Raw genomic sequence first — 21,051 nt, 5'->3', positions numbered from 1 at the left:
TTGCATTTAAAGTACACTGCAAAAAGCTGTTAGAAATTATATGTTCCATTAGAATCCTATCTAAACCTGTATCTTTCCTAGAGTCTGCGTTGATTAAAAGGCTTTCGTGATTTTTTTAAGTAAAAAATAAATTAATTTTAGATTTTCTGTTTACGTTAATGTGATTCATGACATGAGTCAAAATATGGTAGTTTCAATGCCCAACTTGTTTCAGATTTTTTTCCCCTTTAGTCATTAAACAGAGACAAATAAATGTGGAATATTTTGAACACATTCCCAATAATTCACATTCAATTGAGGAAATTTTTTTTCGAACTTATGTGTTGTGTGTTTTTCAAACTTTCGAGTTATAATCCTATTTGTAAATTGAATATATGCTGTTTTTCTTCATATTCAGTATAATTTACTATTTCTAATTATGAACAATGAACTCTTTGAAATATTAATTCTTATTTGACATGTTTTGTGATGATTTTCTTTCATAACTTAATCTAATTATGTAACAATATCCTATTTCACTAATAATAATAATGATTATGCGTTTTCTTCAATGTAAACGAAATGTCAATTTCGTTTTGTTGGTGAAGAAACATCCAATTCCTTATTGTTCGCCTTGAGGTTGCCATGGTTGTTCCAAGCATATTCATTAAAGAAGCCTTGTGGTGAACGCAGAACTGGCAACCGCGCGTTTCTGCTACTGTGTGTGTGGTGTTGTGCGGAGCGGCAGACTGACTCCCAGCAGGGATCCTACTCACACACACGCACGCACACACGCGCCGCGTTCAGATGGCTGACAGACTGGAGTGCGTTGGTGGACGGTGCCGCGAACACCGAGAGTTATCCCGGCAGAGTGTTTCCGTTTACGGACACCATGGAGCGGGAATATGAGGAATCGATTCGTCCGGGGGATGGCAGAACCTCTACAACGTAAGTCCAGATCCCGGGCCGTGGATCCTGTACCCCGGACCTCCGGGCCTCGGACCCCCCGGTGTTTTCGGATTAACTGGTTTTCCCTGTTAAGTGGCGGCCAACTTCCTGTAGCGTTGGTCTGTACTGCAAGTTGAAAGAGAGCTATTAAACCCGACTGAAACCCGTGGGTGTCCTGGCGAACGCTGTTTATCTGCATTTCATAATAAAATCACGAAGAGTTCTGCTTTTTTGTGAATTGTATTTCCACATCTGCTTTTTACCAGCAGGACGCTGAAGGGAGTTTGTCACCAGTTAATTGGGAATCGAGTTAGCCCAAAACACCGGGATCCGGGCCTCGCGTGTTTCTATGACGATTGGCTGCTAGCTAACTTAGCTAGGCTAATTCTTTAGCCATCACGTTCAGCACTTCCTCCTCTACTTTAGCGGCCTATAGCCTCATGCCAGACACATGTAAGTCTGTGAACTTGTACGCCTTGTCGCGCCTTTTCCCGGTTACGTGTAGCGGCGAGAAAGTAACATTTTGGAGCTAGCAGTCAGTGACTTCCGTAGCCGTGAAACGTGCAGCGGCGGGGAGCTAAACGCCGGCTGACGCTACCGACGTCAAGCTGCAGTTTCTGAAGAACTCATCGGGACTTCCAGAGAAAACTGTTTTTAGCCAGCTGTCTCTCTCTCTCTCTCCTCTCTCTCTCTCTCTCTCTCTCTCTCTCTCTCTCTCTCTCTCTCTCTCTCTCTCTTCTCTCACGCACATAGTCAATCTCTGTGTAACTGAGGCTGTTACACTGCAGTTATTCATACACAGGCTGGAGGACAGCGTGGGGCTGCAGGTGTTTGACTCCTGACATTTACCTGTGGTAAACAGATACCTGATCCACATCACCTGTGTTACACTGTAAACAACATCAGTGCTGTAACAGTTACCTAAGTAGTTTAATATAGAAAGATGTGTAGCTGATGAGGGGGGATTAAATCCTCCTGAAGGAAATGGAATGGATTTCACTTTCAACTAAGCTAATCATACTTTATTAATCTCCTTTGGGAATTGATTTTTTTTTTTTTTCTGAATTCACCCATCCAATTCCTAGGATTTGGTGTGTGGCCACATTACAGTCCTGATGGGGTTCAGGGGTCATGCTCAGGTGACCTATGGGATTCGAGCCTGGAAATTACTTATCTGAATCCGCTGCTCGACTATCACTGCACCAAACCAGTGAATGTGGCTGTGCCACAGATGGGAAGTAATGTGATCGTTTCTCAATCTTCTGATTGCAGGTCCCCGAGCATGACCCTTGACCCCCATCAGCTCCCCTTAATGTGGCTGCCCACCACATCCTATAAATAGAAGGGGTAAATGTAGGAATTTTTGAAGGGATTAATAAAGTATGATTAGTTTAGTCAGTTGCATTATGGGTGTTTTTACAAATTCATGATGACAGCGTGACTTTCGTAGTTGCTCTGGATTCTTGTGTGTGTGTGTGTGTGTGTGTGTGTGTGTGTGTGTGTGTGTGTGTGTGTGTGTGTGTGTGTGTGTGTGTGGTGAGTCTGGCTGTGTTCTCCTCTTTCTGGAGGTTTTTGGGAGTGCGGAGCGTAGCATGGAGGACAGGTGATGTCCAGGATGGGTGGGGTACCTTCATCACTAACAGCATGTGATTCACTGTCATTACAAGAGATTTCAGCCGCACCCACACACACTGAACACACACATGCACAATAGCAGTGCAGTAAAAATACCATTTGAACACACTAGCTTGTCAAATGTAAATTGAACAAAGCAGATCGGTGCCAGATCGTCAGACAATAGCTTTACTGGAATCAAGCTCTTTAGAATGTCAGTCTGCTGTTTAGCTGAAGCCCGGCTCTCAAGGGAAAGTAAATCCTCTGTTTCTGTCTTTACCAGGAGATTCGTAACCAAGCCGGCGAGCATCCGTACAAAGTGGCGAAGCTTCCCGTCAACCGCAACCTGAACCGCTACAGAGATGTCAGTCCATGTGAGTGTGGGGGGGGTTTAGAGACGCACCGCGACGAGGGTCCAGGGGAATGTTTGAGCTGTAAGCCGCTCTGTGACGTTTGCTTTGGCTTTCAGACGACCACAGTCGGGTCAAACTGGAGAACTCGGAGAACGACTACATCAATGCGAGCCTGGTGTCGGTGGAGGAGGCCCAGAGAGCGTACATCCTCTCTCAGGTGGGCAGCCGGAACACCCAGGCAGACACGGTTTGGGGTTTTTTTCTTTTTCCTGTATTTTTCACCTTTCTCCCTCGGTGTGTGTTCGGATCAGGGGCCTCTGAGGAACACCTGCGGTCACTTCTGGCTGATGATCTGGGAGCAGAACTCCAAAGCTGTGATCATGCTCAACAGAGTGATCGAGAAAGGATCGGTGAGTCCAGCCCGGCGCTGCACGGCACACTCCTGCTCCCAAACACACTCCAGTCACACACACTTCTGCGTCAGTGATACCATTATTCAAGATCCTTTTAACCAAAATAACTTAAGGGAAATTTCTTCTTACTATTTCTGTTAATCTAATACTGTGTTTTCTCATCTTCTATACAATACTGCGTGAAATTAAATCTCTTTTTATTCCTGAGGTAGGTACAGCAACTGACTGGAAGACAGATTTTCTTTTCAAAATATGAACTTAAAATATCTTTTGTGTTAAAAATGAAAAAATCAAAAGAGCAGAAATCCTTAATTCCGGAGGCTTTTTTTTTTCCAGTGTTGCTCCACGCAGAATAAAAAGAAGAGAAAGTGAGCGTAGCAAATGAGACAGGATAAAAACTAATTGATAATGAACATTAGAATCTAAGTTTATATAATATTGTATATAAAATATGTCAAACTTCCTGATACATTAACTTGTGTTTTGTGGGTTTCATATCCTTAAAGTGGTTGAATGTTTGGTATTTTTAAGGTTTTATTTACCTTGATTTATGATCAGAATGATCTTAGTTTTAGTTTATTTTCCTGCAGTAACGTCGCTTCAGCACAATAATAACCAGACAGCCAGAATAATCACAAAACAGGAGAAAATGGTGGAAAAAAATTTTTTCTAGAAACATTTAACAATATAAAGATATTTATGAAAAAATATCCCATTTTAATGTTGTCTCAAGTTTTACTTGTTAAATAAAATCAGCTCTCTGTCTGTCAAGATGAAGGATTTCATGACTTGCTGCCGTGTTTTTTCTTCTATGGTGAGATCAGCAATAGTCTCTAAGTAACAGTGATTGTTCAAAGATTAAAGTAACTGTGCGAGCGCCAGCCTGAGCCGACACCTCCGCCGTAACAGACTGAAACACTCAGAAGCCTCAAACGTCTCGGATCCATGAGCTGCCTGTGTGTGAGTCGTGGAAACAAGCTGCCGCGACCCCGAGGGCGAGTTACATAATCACAACGCCACATCCCGTCACATTAGTCCTGCTATCGCTCGAGTAGGACGGATTCCTGGAATCACTAGTGAATAAATAGTGAACACACACACACACACACACACACACACACACGTGCGGCCATGTGGGCCTTGTGGGCGCTAAGCGGGCGTGCTGACCGGTCTGGGTCTCTGCAGGAGAAGTGTGCGCAGTACTGGCCCACGTCGGAGGAGCAGCAGCAGTCCTTCACAGACACGGGCTTCGTGGTGCGGCTGCTGTCGGAGGAGGACCAGTCGCATTACACCGTCCGGGTGCTGGAGCTGCGCAACACCAAGGTGAGCCGGGGGGGAGCCCAGGCAGAAACTGTCGTTTCTCCATGGAAACGGGGAAAACTCAACTTTTCTGAAATGTGCAGCACGGCACACACACAGACACACAAACACACACACACCCCTTCGTCAGCATGTCCACCTTGTGTGTTGCAGACGGGGGAGTCCAGAGAGATCTACCACTTTCACTACACCACGTGGCCTGACTTCGGCGTCCCCGAGTCCCCCGCCTCCTTCCTCAGCTTCCTGTTCAAGGTGCGGGAGTCGGGCTCGCTGGGGCCCGAGCACGGCCCCTCCGTGGTGCACTGCAGCGCCGGCATCGGCCGCTCCGGCACCTTCGCCCTGGTGGACTCCTGCCTCGTCCTGGTGAGGAAAGGGTTAAAACCTGGCGCTCCCTCTCGGATGAGTCGTGGCTTGTCGGTTTTATACTTGGAGATTTCCGCTGCAGCGAGGCAGGAATGAAGGCGGCGATTGTCTGAGACGTGTGTGTTTTTCTCACCGCTCCAACACTGCCACGCAAGTTTTCTCACTTCACAACTTGAGAAGTTTACACAGGAGTGACGGAAGGAAAAACAATGAGTGGTACTGTGTAGGAGCGCCATTGTTCCTGAGTGTTGGGTTTGTTCCTCCCTCTATCTCCCTCTGCTGCGTTCAGGGCTGGTTCATGAAACGTTCAGGCGCCTATCATTTCTTCAGGTTTCGTTAATTCTCCTCTCATGTTGTGCAGATGGACAGGAGGACGGACCCTTGGTCAGTGGACATTCAGAAGGTGCTGCTGAGCATGAGGGAGTACCGCATGGGCCTGATCCAGACCCCCGACCAGCTCCGCTTCTCCTACATGGCCGTCATCGAGGGAGCCAAGCTCATCCTGACCAGCAGCCCGGCAGCACAGGTACCTGAACACCCCGGGGCTGGCTGCCACTCCATTCTTGGTGGCTTGGCGGGCCAGGTTAGAGCTTCCTGTGAGCTGGTTTTGGCCCACGGGCCTTATGTTTGATCATCAGCAGGGACACAGCACCTCTTCCAGATGGTGTTTTGGTTTGTGTGGTCTTAACATCTGAATCTGGCTGAAATCAGAGCCGTTGTGGAGGCAGACTGGATTTTCATGGCCAGCTCTTGAGTCCTGACCGATCCTTCATACTTCATCAGTTTGAAAAGCCGTGCAGGTCACTCAGAAGACGTAACGGCCGCCTGTTAGATCTGAGCTCTGTTGAGTCGCCTGTTTGCACCACGATCAGAGCTCAGCCTGAACAGCGGGGGTGAAGTTCATCTGCTCGTCTTCCTCCGACCCTCCGCCAAGTCTCTGCGTCTCGTGTCTCTCGTTCGCAGCAGAGGGTGTCGAGTGAGGAAGACTCGGAGCCGGACCTCCCCCCTCCCCCTCCGCCCCCGCCCAGACCTCACCTCAACGACAGCAGGCCCAACGGGCCGAGCCCGGAGCCGCAGGAGGGCGCCTCAGGGGACCAGCAGCTGGCGGGAGGAGACCACAGCACGGACCAAAACTCTGGGAAGTAAGTGACGAGAGGAAGACGACCGCTCAGAGCATTTTAGAGCGTGGGGCTGACCGGTCTCAAACCGTGTGTCCTTCCAGTGTGAGGAAGCGGCACCGCGAGGAGAGGATCGCCAGCACGGCGCAGAAGGTGCAGCAGATGCGGCAGAGACTGACGGACTCTGAGAGGAAGCGGGAGCAGTGGCAGTTCTGGAGGCCCGTCCTGCTGAACGTGGGCGCCGGCGCCGGCGCCGTCCTGGCCATCGGCCTGCTGTGCTGGATGTTCTCCCAGTGAGAGCCGGGACTGAGACTCACTCGTATTTTGCACCTGGTACCTGGGATTAGGTACTTTCTTTTCTCTAAGTAGGTTTAGGTGGTAACGTTGCATAACTGAGGGTATTTATTTCTTAAGGTCAAAAAACTGCGGGAGCGCTAGATCAAATGAGTGTGCATATATTTTTCATGTAAGATCTTAACAAGGACAAAAAACTCGTAACATCTCAGGATCTCGGTGCCAGCACGGTGGTTACGTTTCCTTTCCCGTCTCGTCTCTGGTCATGAATGTGCCGTTTCCCAGCAGAGGGGCTCTCTTAGCGCTGTGTCGGGAGCCGCGCTCAGACAGCGGGGGGATTCAACCCCAAAACCCTCGTCTGGAGATCAGTAACCATGGCAACCTCAAGCCAAACTGTTCTGCACACATCAGCTAGGTTAATTCAGTCACTTCAAACACTGGAGAGTCACGTTTTGAGTTTAAGCACGTTGTAATGTTTTCACATGTCACACGACACTGTAAAACACTGAACCGTCACTCTGGTTCTGGTTGGAAAGGTGAAGCTGATGAGATCGGGATCATTTGCTGTGATTCGGAGTGAGTGAAGCCGACGGAACCGCCTGGAGGAGCCTTTCTCTCAGCTTCCCTCCTCTCGGGGTTTCATCTGCAGCCTGCTGTCTGAACGCGGCTCCTCGGCTCACCTTCCGGGGAGGTTCTGTAATTTGAGGGTTTCTGGGGTGTTTTTTTTTTCTTTTTTTTTTTTTTTCTTCGGAGCACCACTTGTTCTTCCACTCACGTCTTTTTGCAGGGCATCATCCCCGGTTCGGCCAGATTTCTATTTTTGTGTGAGCGGACACTGCAGCTCAGATGTTTAACCTTTTAACCCTCCGTTCTTTGTCCTTCTCCGAGCGAGGCTTGTTCCTCCTCTCAGATTTTGGTTGTGGCCTCTCGACATGTTATGACCCACTGGATGGGTGCGTCGGTGTAACGTTCCAGTTCTCCCACTGTCTGTTCTTTTGTTTTTAAAGGAAAAACCAAAGCAGCGCTGCCGGGCTGTTCAGTGTGCTCCCATGATGTGGAATGTATCCTCTCTCCCATCACTTGAACCACAGCGTCACCAAATGAGTTTCGGAATGTCCTGGACGACCTGCAGCCGCCACGCTGACGGCTGTGTTCACACTCGCTGCAGTTTGGGTTCACTCTGGGATTTTCCAACATTTTTACAAGCTTCTATCATGTATGAAGCAGTTCTGTTAGATTGTTACTGCTTCAAACGTTTGAGCCGTCAGAGACGACACTTCACCTTAAATAAAAGCTCACAGTGCAGATCTGATGCCTTCCTGGTCCCTTTAACTCCTCCTCAGTCTGCACACCCACCTTCTGAACTCTGAATTGCTCCTTCAGTACACTTCTTACATGTGAGTTATGGTTTTCATGCTGATCCAAAGAGGAAGCTCTTCTTAGCGAGCGTTATTCGCTTCTCCAGTTATTTTTCTTATTGTGTGAACCTGCGCAGTGTGAACACAGCTCCCCGGAGCGCCGAGTTAAATCCTCGACTCCCGGGTTTCCTGGTGGCTATAGCTTTAATGTGCCTTGAAACGAGCTGAAGCAGAGAACGTGGCGAGCTCCGAGGGTTTCCCAGGAACAGCATCAGCGGCCGAGCGCCCGCCGAACGTGTCGGGAGTCGAATTCACACCAAATGTGTCTTTGGCGTGTAGTGATGCAGAAATGAAATGTTTGATTCTCCTCTCATCCATCCCAGACGTCTGACCAGAACATTCCACTCGTTTCCCTCTGAAGACTTCAGAGGAAGTTTTGTACACAGTCCAGCTGCAGCAAAACATGAAATTCTGACAAATAAAATGTTCTTTTGTTTTTCTTCCTTTTTTGTTTTCTTAAATCAAACCCTGCTTGTGTTTTTGTTGAAATTGTGAATATTGAGCAGGTCGCTCTCGTCCACAGTTCTGTTCCACTCTTAATCTCATTCTGACCATGAGCTGGATCGATGACTGCAGACCGGAGGCCTCTCTGCCTGTTCCAGGAACACATGCAGGATTTCAAGAAGAGGCCTCGCACTCATCGACTGCTCTGCTAATTTCGTTTTCACTTCCCGGGGGAGCCGGAATGGGAGGAACACTTCCAGAAAGCAGGGGGATTCTCCTCGTTCCTCTTTAAGAGCTATAAACAGATTGATCATGTGGGTATTTCAGGACAGATTTGGTCAGATTGAATATAAATTGACTTAGAAGTGAAAATAAAACAAGTTAAAATTACTTTGCTGAATTACAAATGGGCACATAAACTTGCTTATCAATATTTGGATGATTAAAAGTTGTACAAAAAAAAAATCTTCACTACCGGGGTGCTTCAAACATGAGGTTATATCAGGATTTCACTCGATTTGGTAAGAAACAAACTGTGCAAATTGAATATATTTAATCAGAATACAAGTGTTTTTTTTTAAAGGTAAAATTAATTCAAGAGCACCAGTCAGACACAAAGTGAGGAGTAGTCATCCTGATAATGGTGGTAGCAGGAAAAGTAGAAATAAAAAAAAAATAGTATTACATTTATAGTAATATTATGGTAAAGTAAATTTGAGTGTCAGTAGGGAGTCTTCCAGTGAGAAGCATAAGAACTAAAAGCTGCTTCATCTTGTTTGTTCTGATTATGAACATTCTCAGACCTCATTATGGGGACCTCAGCATGTTCAGGATGCTAGAAGTAAATCTGAGATGTATTCAGGCTCGAGACTATAAAGCTTTTCAGAGCAGAAGTGGATCCTTTGACAAGCAGACAGCCAGCGCAGAGACTGAAGCTCACGTGTAATGTGCTCCACACATAAAATGCATTTCTAATTGCTCAGGGCTGCTGGAGTGGTCAGCGGTGATTCCTGGTTCAAATGCTCTTTTCACTCATTCAACCGATCATTTACGGACTTTTGGGAAATGGCTTGCAGGCCAAAATGGGATTGGAAATCACATGTGCCACTTTACCCACGTCTGCTTCAGGGAAACCAATAAGTTCCCTGGAAAACAAATGTTTATTTTGAGAATGTCAATTTCATCATGAAATATATCCAAATCTCTGGAAAGCTAAAGTATAAAGTGACAGGAGATGAATTATTTGTTTTGTTTGAAATAATATCCATTAATCTGGCAAGTAGTTAAACTAAAAAACTGAAATATAAAATGTTTTATTTACTACAACGCTTCCAGAAGAAGAAAAAACTACAGATTGGACTACAAAAGGTCCTTTTTGCTAATAGGCGCTTATTGTGACGACATTAAGGCATATACTACAATCTCCTGATGAAAAAAACAACTATTATGACAACAAAAGCGGGAAGAAACTTAAACCGGTGTAGCATTAAACGAACACAATCTTCTTTTTTCACAGCTTAACACAATAAATTCAGATTTACAGTAAAATAGTTGCATTGTTATTATTTCCTTCAGGCATCAGCAGGGGCACACTCCCGCTTGCTTTTCCGCCACAGTTCAAACTGCTAGCTGTCAAACTCCGGAGTTAAGTTTTAATTTTTACAGCACAAATGTCTTTCTCTATCAAATATAGCTGGCGTAAGAAAGGATACAGTCGTTCGTAGTTGTCAGGAGGGAACATTTTGGGGACTCTGGACGAACAGCTGAGCTGAGCAGAGATGTCTTTACCTCCACAGAAAGCTTCCGAGCTGAAGCAGATTATTCACAACCATCTGCTCCAGGTGAGCCAGACACACAGATCTTCACTCTGAACACGCTTTATGCCCGCAAAACATAGATATTAGCTCTGTACATGTTCAAAGTGAGACAAACGCATTGGTTTTTAACTCTCTACATGCTCACGCTGAGCTAAATATACATATCTTTACTGTACACGAATGCAGACAACCACACACTCACATCCACACCTAGGGACAATTTAGGGTGACCAGTTAACCTCATGAGCTTGTTTTTAGACTTTTTTTAGAACGAATGAATGAGCTGCAGCGTATTTCCCTCACACTGTCGGGGTGGATCAGTCTGTCACTGAAGCTGCTCCTCAGAGAGGACAGGACGTCCTGCAGGGGGTGTGACTCACGGTCCAGCATGGACCTGTCTTTATCCAGGACCCTCCTGTCACCCACCTCATGCAACGAATTCAGAGGATGGTCCAGGACAGAGCTGGACTTGTCCAGCTTCTCCCTCTCCTCTCTGTGATGCTGCTGCTCCAGCAGACTCACACCGTACAGGATGGCTGATGCCCCTGTGTGAGACAGAATTTTAACACACAGGTTGAACCCATGCAGACGGCCCAACTGTAATCCTGCGAGGTGAGAGTTTATTCCCCTCAGGCAAATCAGAAAGTGACACAATACCATGCCTTTGTGTGTAACCTTCAAATAAAAAGCCATAAGAGCAGCAACAACAGAGATTGCACATTAATCAGCTTAATTTCATCTTGAATGGGCTGCACCAGAAATATAGTGCTATCATAACCTCGAAATGTAAACTTAAAGGTTTTTCTTTGTCGTGGTGCTGAGCATACGTGACGAAGTTGTCTGTTTTCACAAAACCAAACTATTACTATAGAGAATGCAATCCGGTGTGGCCTCAGAATGAGTGGTCATTGTCCATGGATATGGACGGTTCATCACATTGCTGCAGTCCAGCAGGGTGTGTGTCCTCTTCAGCCGAATTCACACAGCCCTGCTGTTGCATGTGACACCTTGAAGACGTCTGTTTTTGTCGGGAGTTGGCTCCCTGTATCGAATCACAGGCCAGACAGTTTCTCCGTGCATGATTTACTTTCGTGCGACTCAGTGAAGAGGGGCTTCATTCTGCGTGAGCTCCTTGTCAAAAGGGGCTGCTGTTTGTTTTCCTGCAATGTCTTACTTTCCAACACATCAGTGACATCAAAAGGCAGGCGGTAACCAGTTCACAGATTCTGATAATGCTTGTTTTAGGGAAAGACATTTCAGTGTGATTCTGTTTTCCAGATGGATATTCACGGGAAGATCCGAGACGTGTTGGCAGAGAGCGTGAGGGACGACCCTGGGCCGGCCCAGCGCGCTCTGTCTGAGACGGACTTCCTGCACACTCTGCACCGCAGAGGCATCATAGACGACGTCATGAAGGACCTCCACTTCACTCAGGTCGCTCATCGCTGCGCCCCGTCGGATCCGAGAGCACGTCTGAAGTGTCTTGATTGTGAGCTTTCTCCTGTGACAGGAGGCAACCACACGTCCTGAGACAACATCTCGTCCAGAGCCTGCAGCTCATCCTGTTGAGCTGAAGAAAAGTGAGGTTCATCATAAACACATCAGAATCTCCCCACATCGCATTGCATTTTAAACGCTGTGTGTGTCGGTCCTCTCAGCCAGCATCGACCCCTCCAGGCGCTGCCTGTACCTCCAGGTGCTCGGAGGCAAAGCCTTCCTGGAGCACCTCCAGGAGCCCGAGCCGCTGCCGGGTCAGGTGTGCTCCACCTTCACGCTCTACCTGCACTTTCGCAACCAGAGGTTTCGCTCCAGACCGGTTCCCTGCGCCTGCGAGCCCGACCTGAAGGAGGGCTTCCTCTTCCAGATCCACAAAGACGCCGCAGGTCCGCCTCCCCCGAGCGCTGTGGCAGCGCAGCCGAGCGTCCGGGTCCGTCTGGTAAACTCACTGTTGTCGCCGCAGGAGAGGGCAGTAAGATGGTGGACGCCACCGGCATGCTGTCCATGTGCGACCCGGTTCATCTGGTGCTGATCAAGACTGACACCTCCGGCGAGACCGCGCTGGTCTCCTCCTACTTCCTGGACTGGAGGGCTGTCCTCAGCTCGCCCGGCGGGAAGACCTGCATCGCCGTGGAGCTGATGGGAGTCGGTGAGCAACGGCGAGGAACTGTTTCAGCCACAGTTTCAAGTGAAAACGCAGAAATATATCATTTATATTGGAGTAAAGCTTGATTTTCTTCTTCCTCTGTGAAACAGATCCAGTGTTCTTGTTCCTTGTCTGTCAACACTCGGCTCTCAGTGATCAGTTTTCCCGTCTGCAGGAAGCGAGTGTAAACTCCCCGCCGGGGTTCTGACGCTCAGCCTGGAGCTGTTCCCTCCTCTCTCAGAGACCCTGAGCCGGGACGTGGTCCGCACGCAGGTCTGCTCTCCTCTCCACCTCCGTCTGTCTGCTCGCTGCCGTCCAGCGCTCTCAGCCGCCGGAGTGACGCCGCCGTGTCGTTTTCTCACCCAGCAATCGCTGGAGAGGCAGAGGACGGCCGAGAAGGAGCGGCTCTTCCTGGTTTACGCCAAGCAGTGGTGGAGGGAGTTCCTGGAGATCCGTCCGTCGCACCAGTCCAAGCTGGTCAAGATCTTTGCTCAGGTTTGACAAAGAGAAACAGGAATGACAAAAACAAACAACACAGGCAGGAAAAACACTCATTTATAGGATGAAACTTGAAAACTGGACTGGAGAAGGAGTTCATAAGCTTCCTGTTTTGAGCATGTTTTCACTTTCTTTGTGTTAATTTAGAATTTTTTTTATGTCTGAAATTAAAAGTTAAAGAGAATAAATGAACAGAAAGGGCTAAAAGTGTTCCGCCAAAACAAACTACATCGTTTTCAGAGTTTCTGTCATTTCCATGGAAAAGGACGCCATTTTTAAAACATTGTCACGGAAACATGAAGCTTCACTCAAATGAAAAATGTAGATACGATTCACAGGGCCGTGGTTTCCTGATGTTTGGATGCTGCTCTGCTCAGAGTGGGACGGTCACGAAAGGAGACGCTTCTCATCCAAATAGATTCACAAAGATGATCCATTAACTCATGAAAGGATTGTATTAAGGTGAAGCCCTCGTTGTTTGGCCACGGTGCAGAGGTCAGAAGCAGAAAAATAAGATTTTAAACTTTGCTCATGTGATGGAGAAAAGTTTTCACAGGACATAAAGCGTTCAGATCCTCTTCCTGAGAGTTGAGCAGCTGCAGCCGTCCTCCAGTCCTCCATCCGTTCTTGTGACCAAACCGTTCATAATCTTCACCCCGCCTTCATCCGAGCCGCTCCGTCGAGCGTGACGGGAGACGCGGTCACGTTGACGAGCCGAGCGGACCTCCGCCCGGTGACGAGTGGCCGAGCCGCAGCCGGGGCTTTCTCCGTAAACATTCCAGATTTACAGCCTAAAGGACATGTGAGGACAAAACCCTCCACTGACGGCGGATTCACAGGCTCAGAACGAGATGTTTGGATGCTTATATTCAGTGTTTGAAGTGACACAACGCATTGTGTCTGCTGTGAATTATCTGGAAGAGCACTTCTTTACAAAGGCATGATAAAAACATGTTGTATTTTCAGAACTCTCAGCATTGTCACATGTATTATTACCACCTGATGTTGTGCAGGAACGTTCCATCAGCCTCGTGTGTGTGTGTGTGTGTGTGTGTGTGTGTGTGTGTGTGTGTGTGCGCGCCGTGCAGGATGAGAACGGCGTGAACAGGCCGGTGTGTTCCTACGTGCGGGTCCTGCGCGCCGGGCGCCTCCTGGAGAGCCCCCGCCAGGCGGCCTGCTTCGTCAGCCTGCTGGCCCAGCAGAGGGCGCCGGTGGTGGGGGGCGGGGCGGGCAAGCAGGAGCAGTGGTGCACGCTGCTGGCGTTCCTCTGCACCGGGAAGGTAACGCCGGGAGAAGCAGCTTCACACCAGAAGGCTTCGTTAAAATTGGCGTTCTCTGTTGGAATTGCCTGGTTTGGTGATAATATAGTCATTTCCTCTAAATATCCTCTGAATCCTAAAGAAGTGCAGAATATTCTTCACTCTGAATTTAATGTGGTCCTGAAGTTTAGGAACTCAGCACGTTACCATGGCAACAGGAAGACGAAAAGATGAGAAGCGCTGCTTCGGGCCCTCGTCAGGGTTTTTTTCTGTGCTGAATTTCAGGAAGGTTTGTTTTTCGCTGAGTGCAGCGGGCTGACCTGAGGCGGGTTCAGTGGCGTGCTCGGCCGCGGCGCTTTCTCAGAACTTGACTGACTGATGTGTTTTCTCTCTCCCCCCTCCTCCTCCGCCCGACGGCGGGGAATTTCCCAGACCACCGCGGGACGAGCGTTCCCCTGCCTCCCCTGGCAAGACAGACGCAACACAACTCTCACAGAGTGGCCCTTGTCAGCCGTGATTTATGACTTTCATTCCGGGGAAAATTAATTTGGCCTCATCAGTCCCCAGCCTGTTCCCGAGCTTCCGTCCAGATTAGCACTTCTGGGGAACATCTATCATTCTGCAGCAGCCCGGGCCTCTTTACAGGAACGCTGCTCCGCCAGGAGTCACACTACCGCACTGTCACACACCATCCGGTGGCTGCCAAGCCCTTTCCCTTTACTCGTGTGTGTGTTTAAAGGCCAGGAGTGCAGCCAGGACAGGGTATTGTGGACTCTTCAGGTTTCAGACAGAATGATCAGGAAACCGTCCTGTCAAACACTCTTCAGTTCAGGGGCTGCAAACAGCCGCATTTCATGTGGAGTGAGCCGGACTGGTCGAATATTCCAAGAATAACCTTTACAAGTCTGCATTTTCACCAAACCAAACAATTACTACAGAAAATGAATGAATGACAGTTTTATGAAGAATAAAAAATGATGACAATCTCAATATGAAGTAAATCTGAATGAAACCTTCTGGTGCATGTTTGGTCCACGGGCCTTACGTTTGACACCCCAGATGAATTTGTCGGACATTTTCATTCCACCTGATGATCCTTAATCACGTCCTAAAAATAACGGGAGTTAAACTGTTTCGCAAAGGAAGTTTTAGAATGAAGTCTCCGCCTTCGAGGTTGAAGTCTGTATGAAAAGTGAGTGTTTCTAAAGCAGAGCTGGACTCACTGTGAGGCAGAGGCCTCTGTTGGAAATGAGACTGAACGTATAAATACTAAAACTAGATCTGAGGAATAGAATCGTCTTCCTGTACTGTGATGATTTACAGTTGTTACATCCAGAATTTACATTTTTGGATTTATTTGTAATATAAATTAACAATTTGAGATGTCAGGAAATAAATGTCAAACAAATTGTGATTTATTTAGGTTAAATTAAAGTTTTGTAAAGATTTAGAAGGGTAGAAGAAATAAATGTAAATGTTGAAATGCTTCGGTTGTTACATAAGAAGTTGTTTACTAATTTGGGATTATAGTAAATATTCGTTAAATTCAGTTCCAGATGACAGAGTGTGTCTCCGTGTCCTCAGGGGGACTGCGAGGACCACGCGGCGCTGCTCTGCAGCCTGCTGCTGGGCTTCGGCCTGGACGCCTATGTGTGCGTGGGAACCAAAGGCAGAGGGACGCCGCACGCCTGGGTGCTGAGCCGCGGCGCCGACGGCAGCGTGACCTTCTGGGAGAGCCTGACGGCGCACAGGTCAGACACACGGCCGGGGCGGGGGGCGGCGTGCGGGGCGATGCGGGGACGCTGAGATACCGAGGCGGGTCTGTCGCTGCTCAGGTACCTGCACCGGGCCGTCGACCCCGACGCGCCGCCGCTGGCCCCCCAGCCCAGACCCTCGTCCCCGTACCGCACCGTGGGCTGCGTCTTCAACCACCGCTGCTTCCTGGCCAACTGCCAGCCGTCGGACGCCGTGGAGCTGAGTGTCTTCGACTTCCAGGTAGGAGCGGCGTCCCCCCGGCGCCGGACCCCAGACCCCCGAGCCGCCCAGTCAGGAGCTTTCCCCTCGCTGCAGAATCCGTCCCGCTGGAAGGCCATGAGCGAGGAGGCCCTGCAGTCGGTGTGCGCCCCCGGCTCCACCGCCTCGCTGCCCCCCCTGCCCCCGCTCTGCGCCCCCTCCCTGGACGCTGCCGCGGCCAGCAACCAGCTGGAGCTGGAGATGCGCCGCCTGGTGTCCGAACACCGCAAGGTACGGAGTTCAGAGGTCGCGCCGTCACTGTCCACATTCAGATTCCCCCGAGGAGGGTCTCCCTGAGGTCCCTGTCCCTCCTCCAGGACCTGGACCTGGCCACGGTGTGGGACGACCACCTGTCCTACCTGCTGTCCTCGGCGCTGTGGGCCTACGAGCTGGAGCGCTGCGCCGGCGTCTCCTGCGGCAACGAGGAGTTCCAGGACGCCGTGCGGAGAGCCGTGCCGGACGGACACACCTTCAAAGGCTTCCCCATCCACTTCCTGCACCGCAACGCCCGCAGGGCCTTCTCCACCTGCCTCAGGTAACACGGCGCCACCCAGTGAAGGAGCAGATGTTCCATGAGCGAACTGACCAGGTGTGTGTTGCAGTCCGTTGTGACCAGCGAGGGTTCAGAGGGTGTTTCCTGTAAAAGTCTCTGAGGGAAGGCAGTGGTCAGTTCATGATGTGCTCAGACTTCCTCACCACCTGCTGCAGGTCCTTCCTTAATACATCTAGTGATGTGTTCAGACTCAGCAGGGGAAAGCGATAATTAACTTCATGATTCATGATCACATCAGACTTTATCACAATGTTAAGATGAAACGTTGTAAAGATATATTCTAGTGTTTTTGTTATTATTGGAACTGCTTAAAAATTAGATTTGAGAAACAAAAATGGATCATTGTAGAAAATATGCAGTAAACACAACTTTGTCACAAAAACCAAAGAAAATGAATTTAAAAGAGAAAAACACTTTTTTTAACCCTTTCAAGTCATCGATGTAATCAAATTACGTGTAAAAAAAAAAACAACCCAAAAAAAAAAAGGAAAAGTTTAATATTCCAAATGCAAAAAGTGAAAATTTGTTACACATAAATTCAGATATTTCAATCCTTTTTCTCTGTCTTTTATGAAATTATTTTTGTTAATAGGTGATAAAAACCAGTGATACATAATTGATTCACTTCAATTTGATTCTGAGTGTAGAAAAAAATCTCTTTTCAATGATTTTAGTGTGTTTTTAGTGTGGTCAGATGTTTTATTCTCAGAAATGTGAAACATGACGTCTAAATGTTGAAACTGAAGTTGTTGACAGAGCTGAAGTGAAAGCAGACTCTCCTCCTCCTCTTCCTCCTCTTCCTCCTCTCCCTCCTCAGGTCTCCGTTCTGTGAGGAGATCATCTGTTGCCGTGGCGACCACGTGAGGCTGGCGGTGCGTGTTCGGGTGTGTGTGTATCCTGAAGACGTGTGCGCCGTGTGGCTGATGTTCGCGTGTAAATACCGCTCAGTGCTCTGAGACACACACACACACACTCTCTCTCTTCGTTTTTTCACTGTGATATTTATTTTTTACCAATAAAACAACTTTTGTTCACTTTATTCTCCTCTCATTGAACACACGCACACACACACACACACACACACACACACACACACACACACACACACGTGCAGAGCATATTTCCACCACTAGATGGCGCTCTCAGACAGCCAGTGAGATTTGGTTTCTGGCCTCTCAGACCTGATTCTGAGGAACAAAACACAGCCGAGCTGGTTCTGCTGGTTTCTTCCATCACTGCTGTCAGAGTCTCCGTCATTCATCCATCTTTCTTCCTGCTTTATCCGCCGCCGGGCTGCAGGCTCCTGTGTGCGGCGGTTAGGGTCACTTATTGACCTCGAACTAATGGGAAACTGGAGAACTTGGAGAAAACCCACACAAGCACACAGGGGCAACGTGCAGACCACACACAGAAAGGCCTCCTGACCCTGGCTCGACCTCAAACCTCGGGTCCTCGCTACTGGTGGCAAGTGAAGGGTAAATTACCAAGTGTTGGAGGAGTTTTTCAAGATTTAGTTTTGTAATTGAGTTTGGATTTACTCAAAATATATTCAGATTTGTGTGACAAAAAAAAAAATCACAATCTTCTTTGTGTTTAGTTGTTGAAGTCGGGTTCTTAATGGCTGGCCGTTGGTTGGCCGCGCTGACTGCAGTGAGTGAGTGAGTGAGAAACCGACTTCAGGAGAGCAGTTTACTGCCTGATGCTCAGATTACGTCCAGCTGTGATAAACTGTTAAAGAACCATTTCAGCTCCGAGGCCACAAACAGCGGAACTTCATGGTGAGTGGGCCGGACCGCTAAAATAGTGCCTTTAAAATTAAACTTTTATATTTAATGTAATATACTTAACGAAAATGTCTTCTTCTTTTATTTTTCAATAAAACCAATTAGTACCTGAAATGACCACAATCTCAAAAGAAACATAATTTTAATGCAAAATAGTATTTCTGAAGCTCACACCTAATTCATCTAATCTAAACAATGCAGTAAAGCAGAATAACCATCAAAAACGGAATGTTAAGCCTTGAAGTGTTGTTGTTTTTGCACAGGAAGAGGATCAATAGCGCACCTACTGAACCCACGGTCTTGATTTGCGATCTGAGATCACAGCGAGCGGCGACGCACAGCTCACTGATCGCAGGAACTTCAGACGCTGGTCCCTGATTGGAGCTGCTAATTGAAAGTGGAGGTGCTGTAGTGGAGGCCACCCCCCCCCCCCCTCCACTGCCGTCGCTTCGGAGGGGAACCGCCGACACACTCGGGCCCCAAACTTTGACGGGAAGCCTGCGAGGGCGAGCCAATTAATTCCATTTTTTTTCCAGGAGCTAATTTGCAATTCTGCTTGTGGCCCAGAGTTGTTGAACAAGGAGGATCAGGAGGGAGGCAGAACGAGCCAAACACAGAACTAATGAATAATTCCTCCCCCCATTTTTTTTTTCTCTTCCTTTTCACTGTGAATGTGGCGGCGTGAACACCTCCTCTCCGCCCGTCACGCCGTACCACAGGAAGTGAGCTCAGGTATACGAAACGGCAGCGCTCAGGTGTAATCGGCTAATAGGCCCCGGGGGACAGAGGGAGAGAGGGGAGCTGCTTCATGAAACCGAGCCCAAATCGTCGGTCACACCCGGAGTCTGCTGACGAGCAGGCGAGACGCCGCGGCCCGACAGCGCCGCCGCAGCACCGCCGCAGCGCCGCCTCACTTCTTACTCTTCACTAACGCGCCCAGGAAGCCATGTTGTTGGAAATAATCAGAAACTCAGAAGGTCTGAGTTGAATTAACTCCCCTCCATCACTACACACACACACACACACACACACACACACACACACACACACACACACTTTGTTTTTCACACGTCTCCTTTCAGTCATCTTCGGAGGCACCGGAGCCGATAATGAGAAGTCACCTGCACTTCGCAAGTATTGTCAATAACTGCATCATCAGGCGTTATAATGGTGTTGATTGGGGGGAATATATTGTTGCTTGCAGCCGTTTTTAGCACATTACTGTTTATTATGCCTGCCGGCGGTGTGTGAGCGCGTCGGGAAGAAACGCATCCAGGAAATTCAAACATTCTTTACCACGCAAAGTTCCATAAAACTTCCATCATGGCTCTGCTGCACCGGGGAAGATGATTCAATTAAGCTGCAAACTGGAAGATTGAATTTAAAAGACGTTGATTCTAAATTAATGCAACAACATTTACACTGATTTAAAGTTTAAGACAAACATGTCTCAATGCTTAAAGCAGCCAATCATGAACAGTGACGTGCCGAATTACTCCAGAGGGTCAGGCTCCAGGCCGGGGAGGGAACTCATGAGGTTTTTATGATTCTGGTTCTATTTTCCATTCTGCTTCAATATTCACCGCTTTATCAATTCTCATTTGGAAAAATGAACAAGGAGACATTCATTTAACGATAACAGTAAAAACACGCTTTGCAATAAGGCATGATAGGCAGTGGTTGTTAGTTAGTTAGTTAGTTAGTTAGTTACCTCTTCACCTGCTCTTCACCTGTGCAGGCGTTGATCATGACGCCATTATTGCCCTCTGGAATCGATGAAGGGAATCATTGGGAGAAACTGACAATTGCTTCGACGGTCAGATCTTACTCTACCTGTGGGCCGAAACCGGCTGTAGTCCGGTCTGCCAGTTAGCCCGCTGGTTAGTCCACTGGTTAACCCGCTGGTTAGCCCGCTGGTTAACCCACTGGTTAGCCCGCTAGTTAGCCCGCCAGTTCTGATTTCGGCTCAGCTATTTTTAATTAACCACATTAACACCTTTATAAAGGGAAAGTTATTCGTTTATTGTTTGCTGCAGTGCAAAACAAGTGTAACCAGTGCGACCTTTAAAGGCTGAAGAGACCTGAGAACTACCTAAAAATTAATCAAAAAGAACTTTCAGCTACTCCACTTCTTACTTCTTTAACATGGATTTCATCTCAAATTTAAAAGTGAAGTTTTCCTCTTCACTCTCTCTCTCTCTCTCTCTCTCACACACACACACACACACACACACACACACGCTGTGTGTTGTGCATATAAATTATTCGTCAGGTAAATTCTGAGGACGGAGCCACCGGTTGCTCAGAAAACACACATCTGGTCACATGTGGTCCGGGGAAACGTGAATGGGGTTGTGGGAGTCGGCCTCGGAGCGGCGGCAGCGGCGCCGCCTCATTATTCTGCTGCCGCGACATGAACCCCATCCAATGTATGGGCCCTGGGCTCTGCACGGGTTTGTCAAGTAAATGAGAAGACTAATGGCGCATCTCCTTATCAGTGCTGTTTTTCAATTGTGGTAATACATCTGCCGACAGACTCTGATCTATCAACTAATTACCGTATTTCAGCCATTAGAAGTGAGGGCCAGCGGACACACACCGTGCCTTTTTGCTGATTAATTAAGAATATTTAAATGACGAGGCCTTTATGAGAAGTTGTAAAAAAGCAAATAATCCTTATTTTACCCGCAGATAGGGTAATTATAAGATTACAAAAAAAG

General features: G+C 48.0%; 2 protein-coding genes across 2 annotated transcripts; both read left to right on the top strand.

Moving 5' to 3' along the window:
• Positions 1–706: 706 nt before the first annotated feature.
• On the top strand, positions 707–8,262 carry LOC115396556 (tyrosine-protein phosphatase non-receptor type 2). The gene is given in 10 exon segments (XM_075410442.1): positions 707–890; positions 893–927; positions 2,825–2,915; positions 3,011–3,111; positions 3,206–3,304; positions 4,493–4,630; positions 4,781–4,990; positions 5,352–5,516; positions 5,954–6,132; positions 6,213–8,262. Coding segments are annotated over 10 exon segments (1,230 nt in total). The 5' UTR covers positions 707–871; the 3' UTR covers positions 6,406–8,262.
• A 1,611-nt stretch (positions 8,263–9,873) lies between these two features.
• Positions 9,874–17,575, top strand: cep76 (centrosomal protein 76). The gene is made up of 13 exons (XM_030102474.1): positions 9,874–10,105; positions 11,360–11,515; positions 11,592–11,661; positions 11,740–11,964; positions 12,042–12,227; positions 12,400–12,497; positions 12,591–12,719; positions 13,811–14,002; positions 15,566–15,732; positions 15,817–15,976; positions 16,052–16,225; positions 16,312–16,529; positions 17,365–17,575. Exons 1-13 carry the CDS (start codon positions 10,043–10,045, stop codon positions 17,501–17,503), a joined length of 1,977 nt encoding a protein of 658 aa, XP_029958334.1. The 5' UTR covers positions 9,874–10,042; the 3' UTR covers positions 17,504–17,575.
• Positions 17,576–21,051: the final 3,476 nt, after the last annotated feature.

The sequence above is a fragment of the Salarias fasciatus genome, chromosome 11 (assembly GCF_902148845.1).
Source record: "Salarias fasciatus chromosome 11, fSalaFa1.1, whole genome shotgun sequence".
Classification (NCBI taxonomy): domain Eukaryota; kingdom Metazoa; phylum Chordata; class Actinopteri; order Blenniiformes; family Blenniidae; genus Salarias; species Salarias fasciatus.
The sequence above is the reverse complement of the archived record's forward strand: the minus strand, read 5'-3'. Positions and strand labels throughout refer to the sequence as shown.

Coding starts and splice junctions, on each gene's coding strand:
- cep76 (XM_030102474.1), top strand. CDS start 10,043: ATGTCTTTACCTCCACAGAAAGCTTCCGAGCTGAAGCAGATTATTCAC. Junction 15,733..15,816: donor GAGAGCCTGACGGCGCACAG/GTCAGACACACG, acceptor GTCGCTGCTCAG/GTACCTGCACCGGGCCGTCG. Junction 16,530..17,364: donor GCCTTCTCCACCTGCCTCAG/GTAACACGGCGC, acceptor CTCCCTCCTCAG/GTCTCCGTTCTGTGAGGAGA.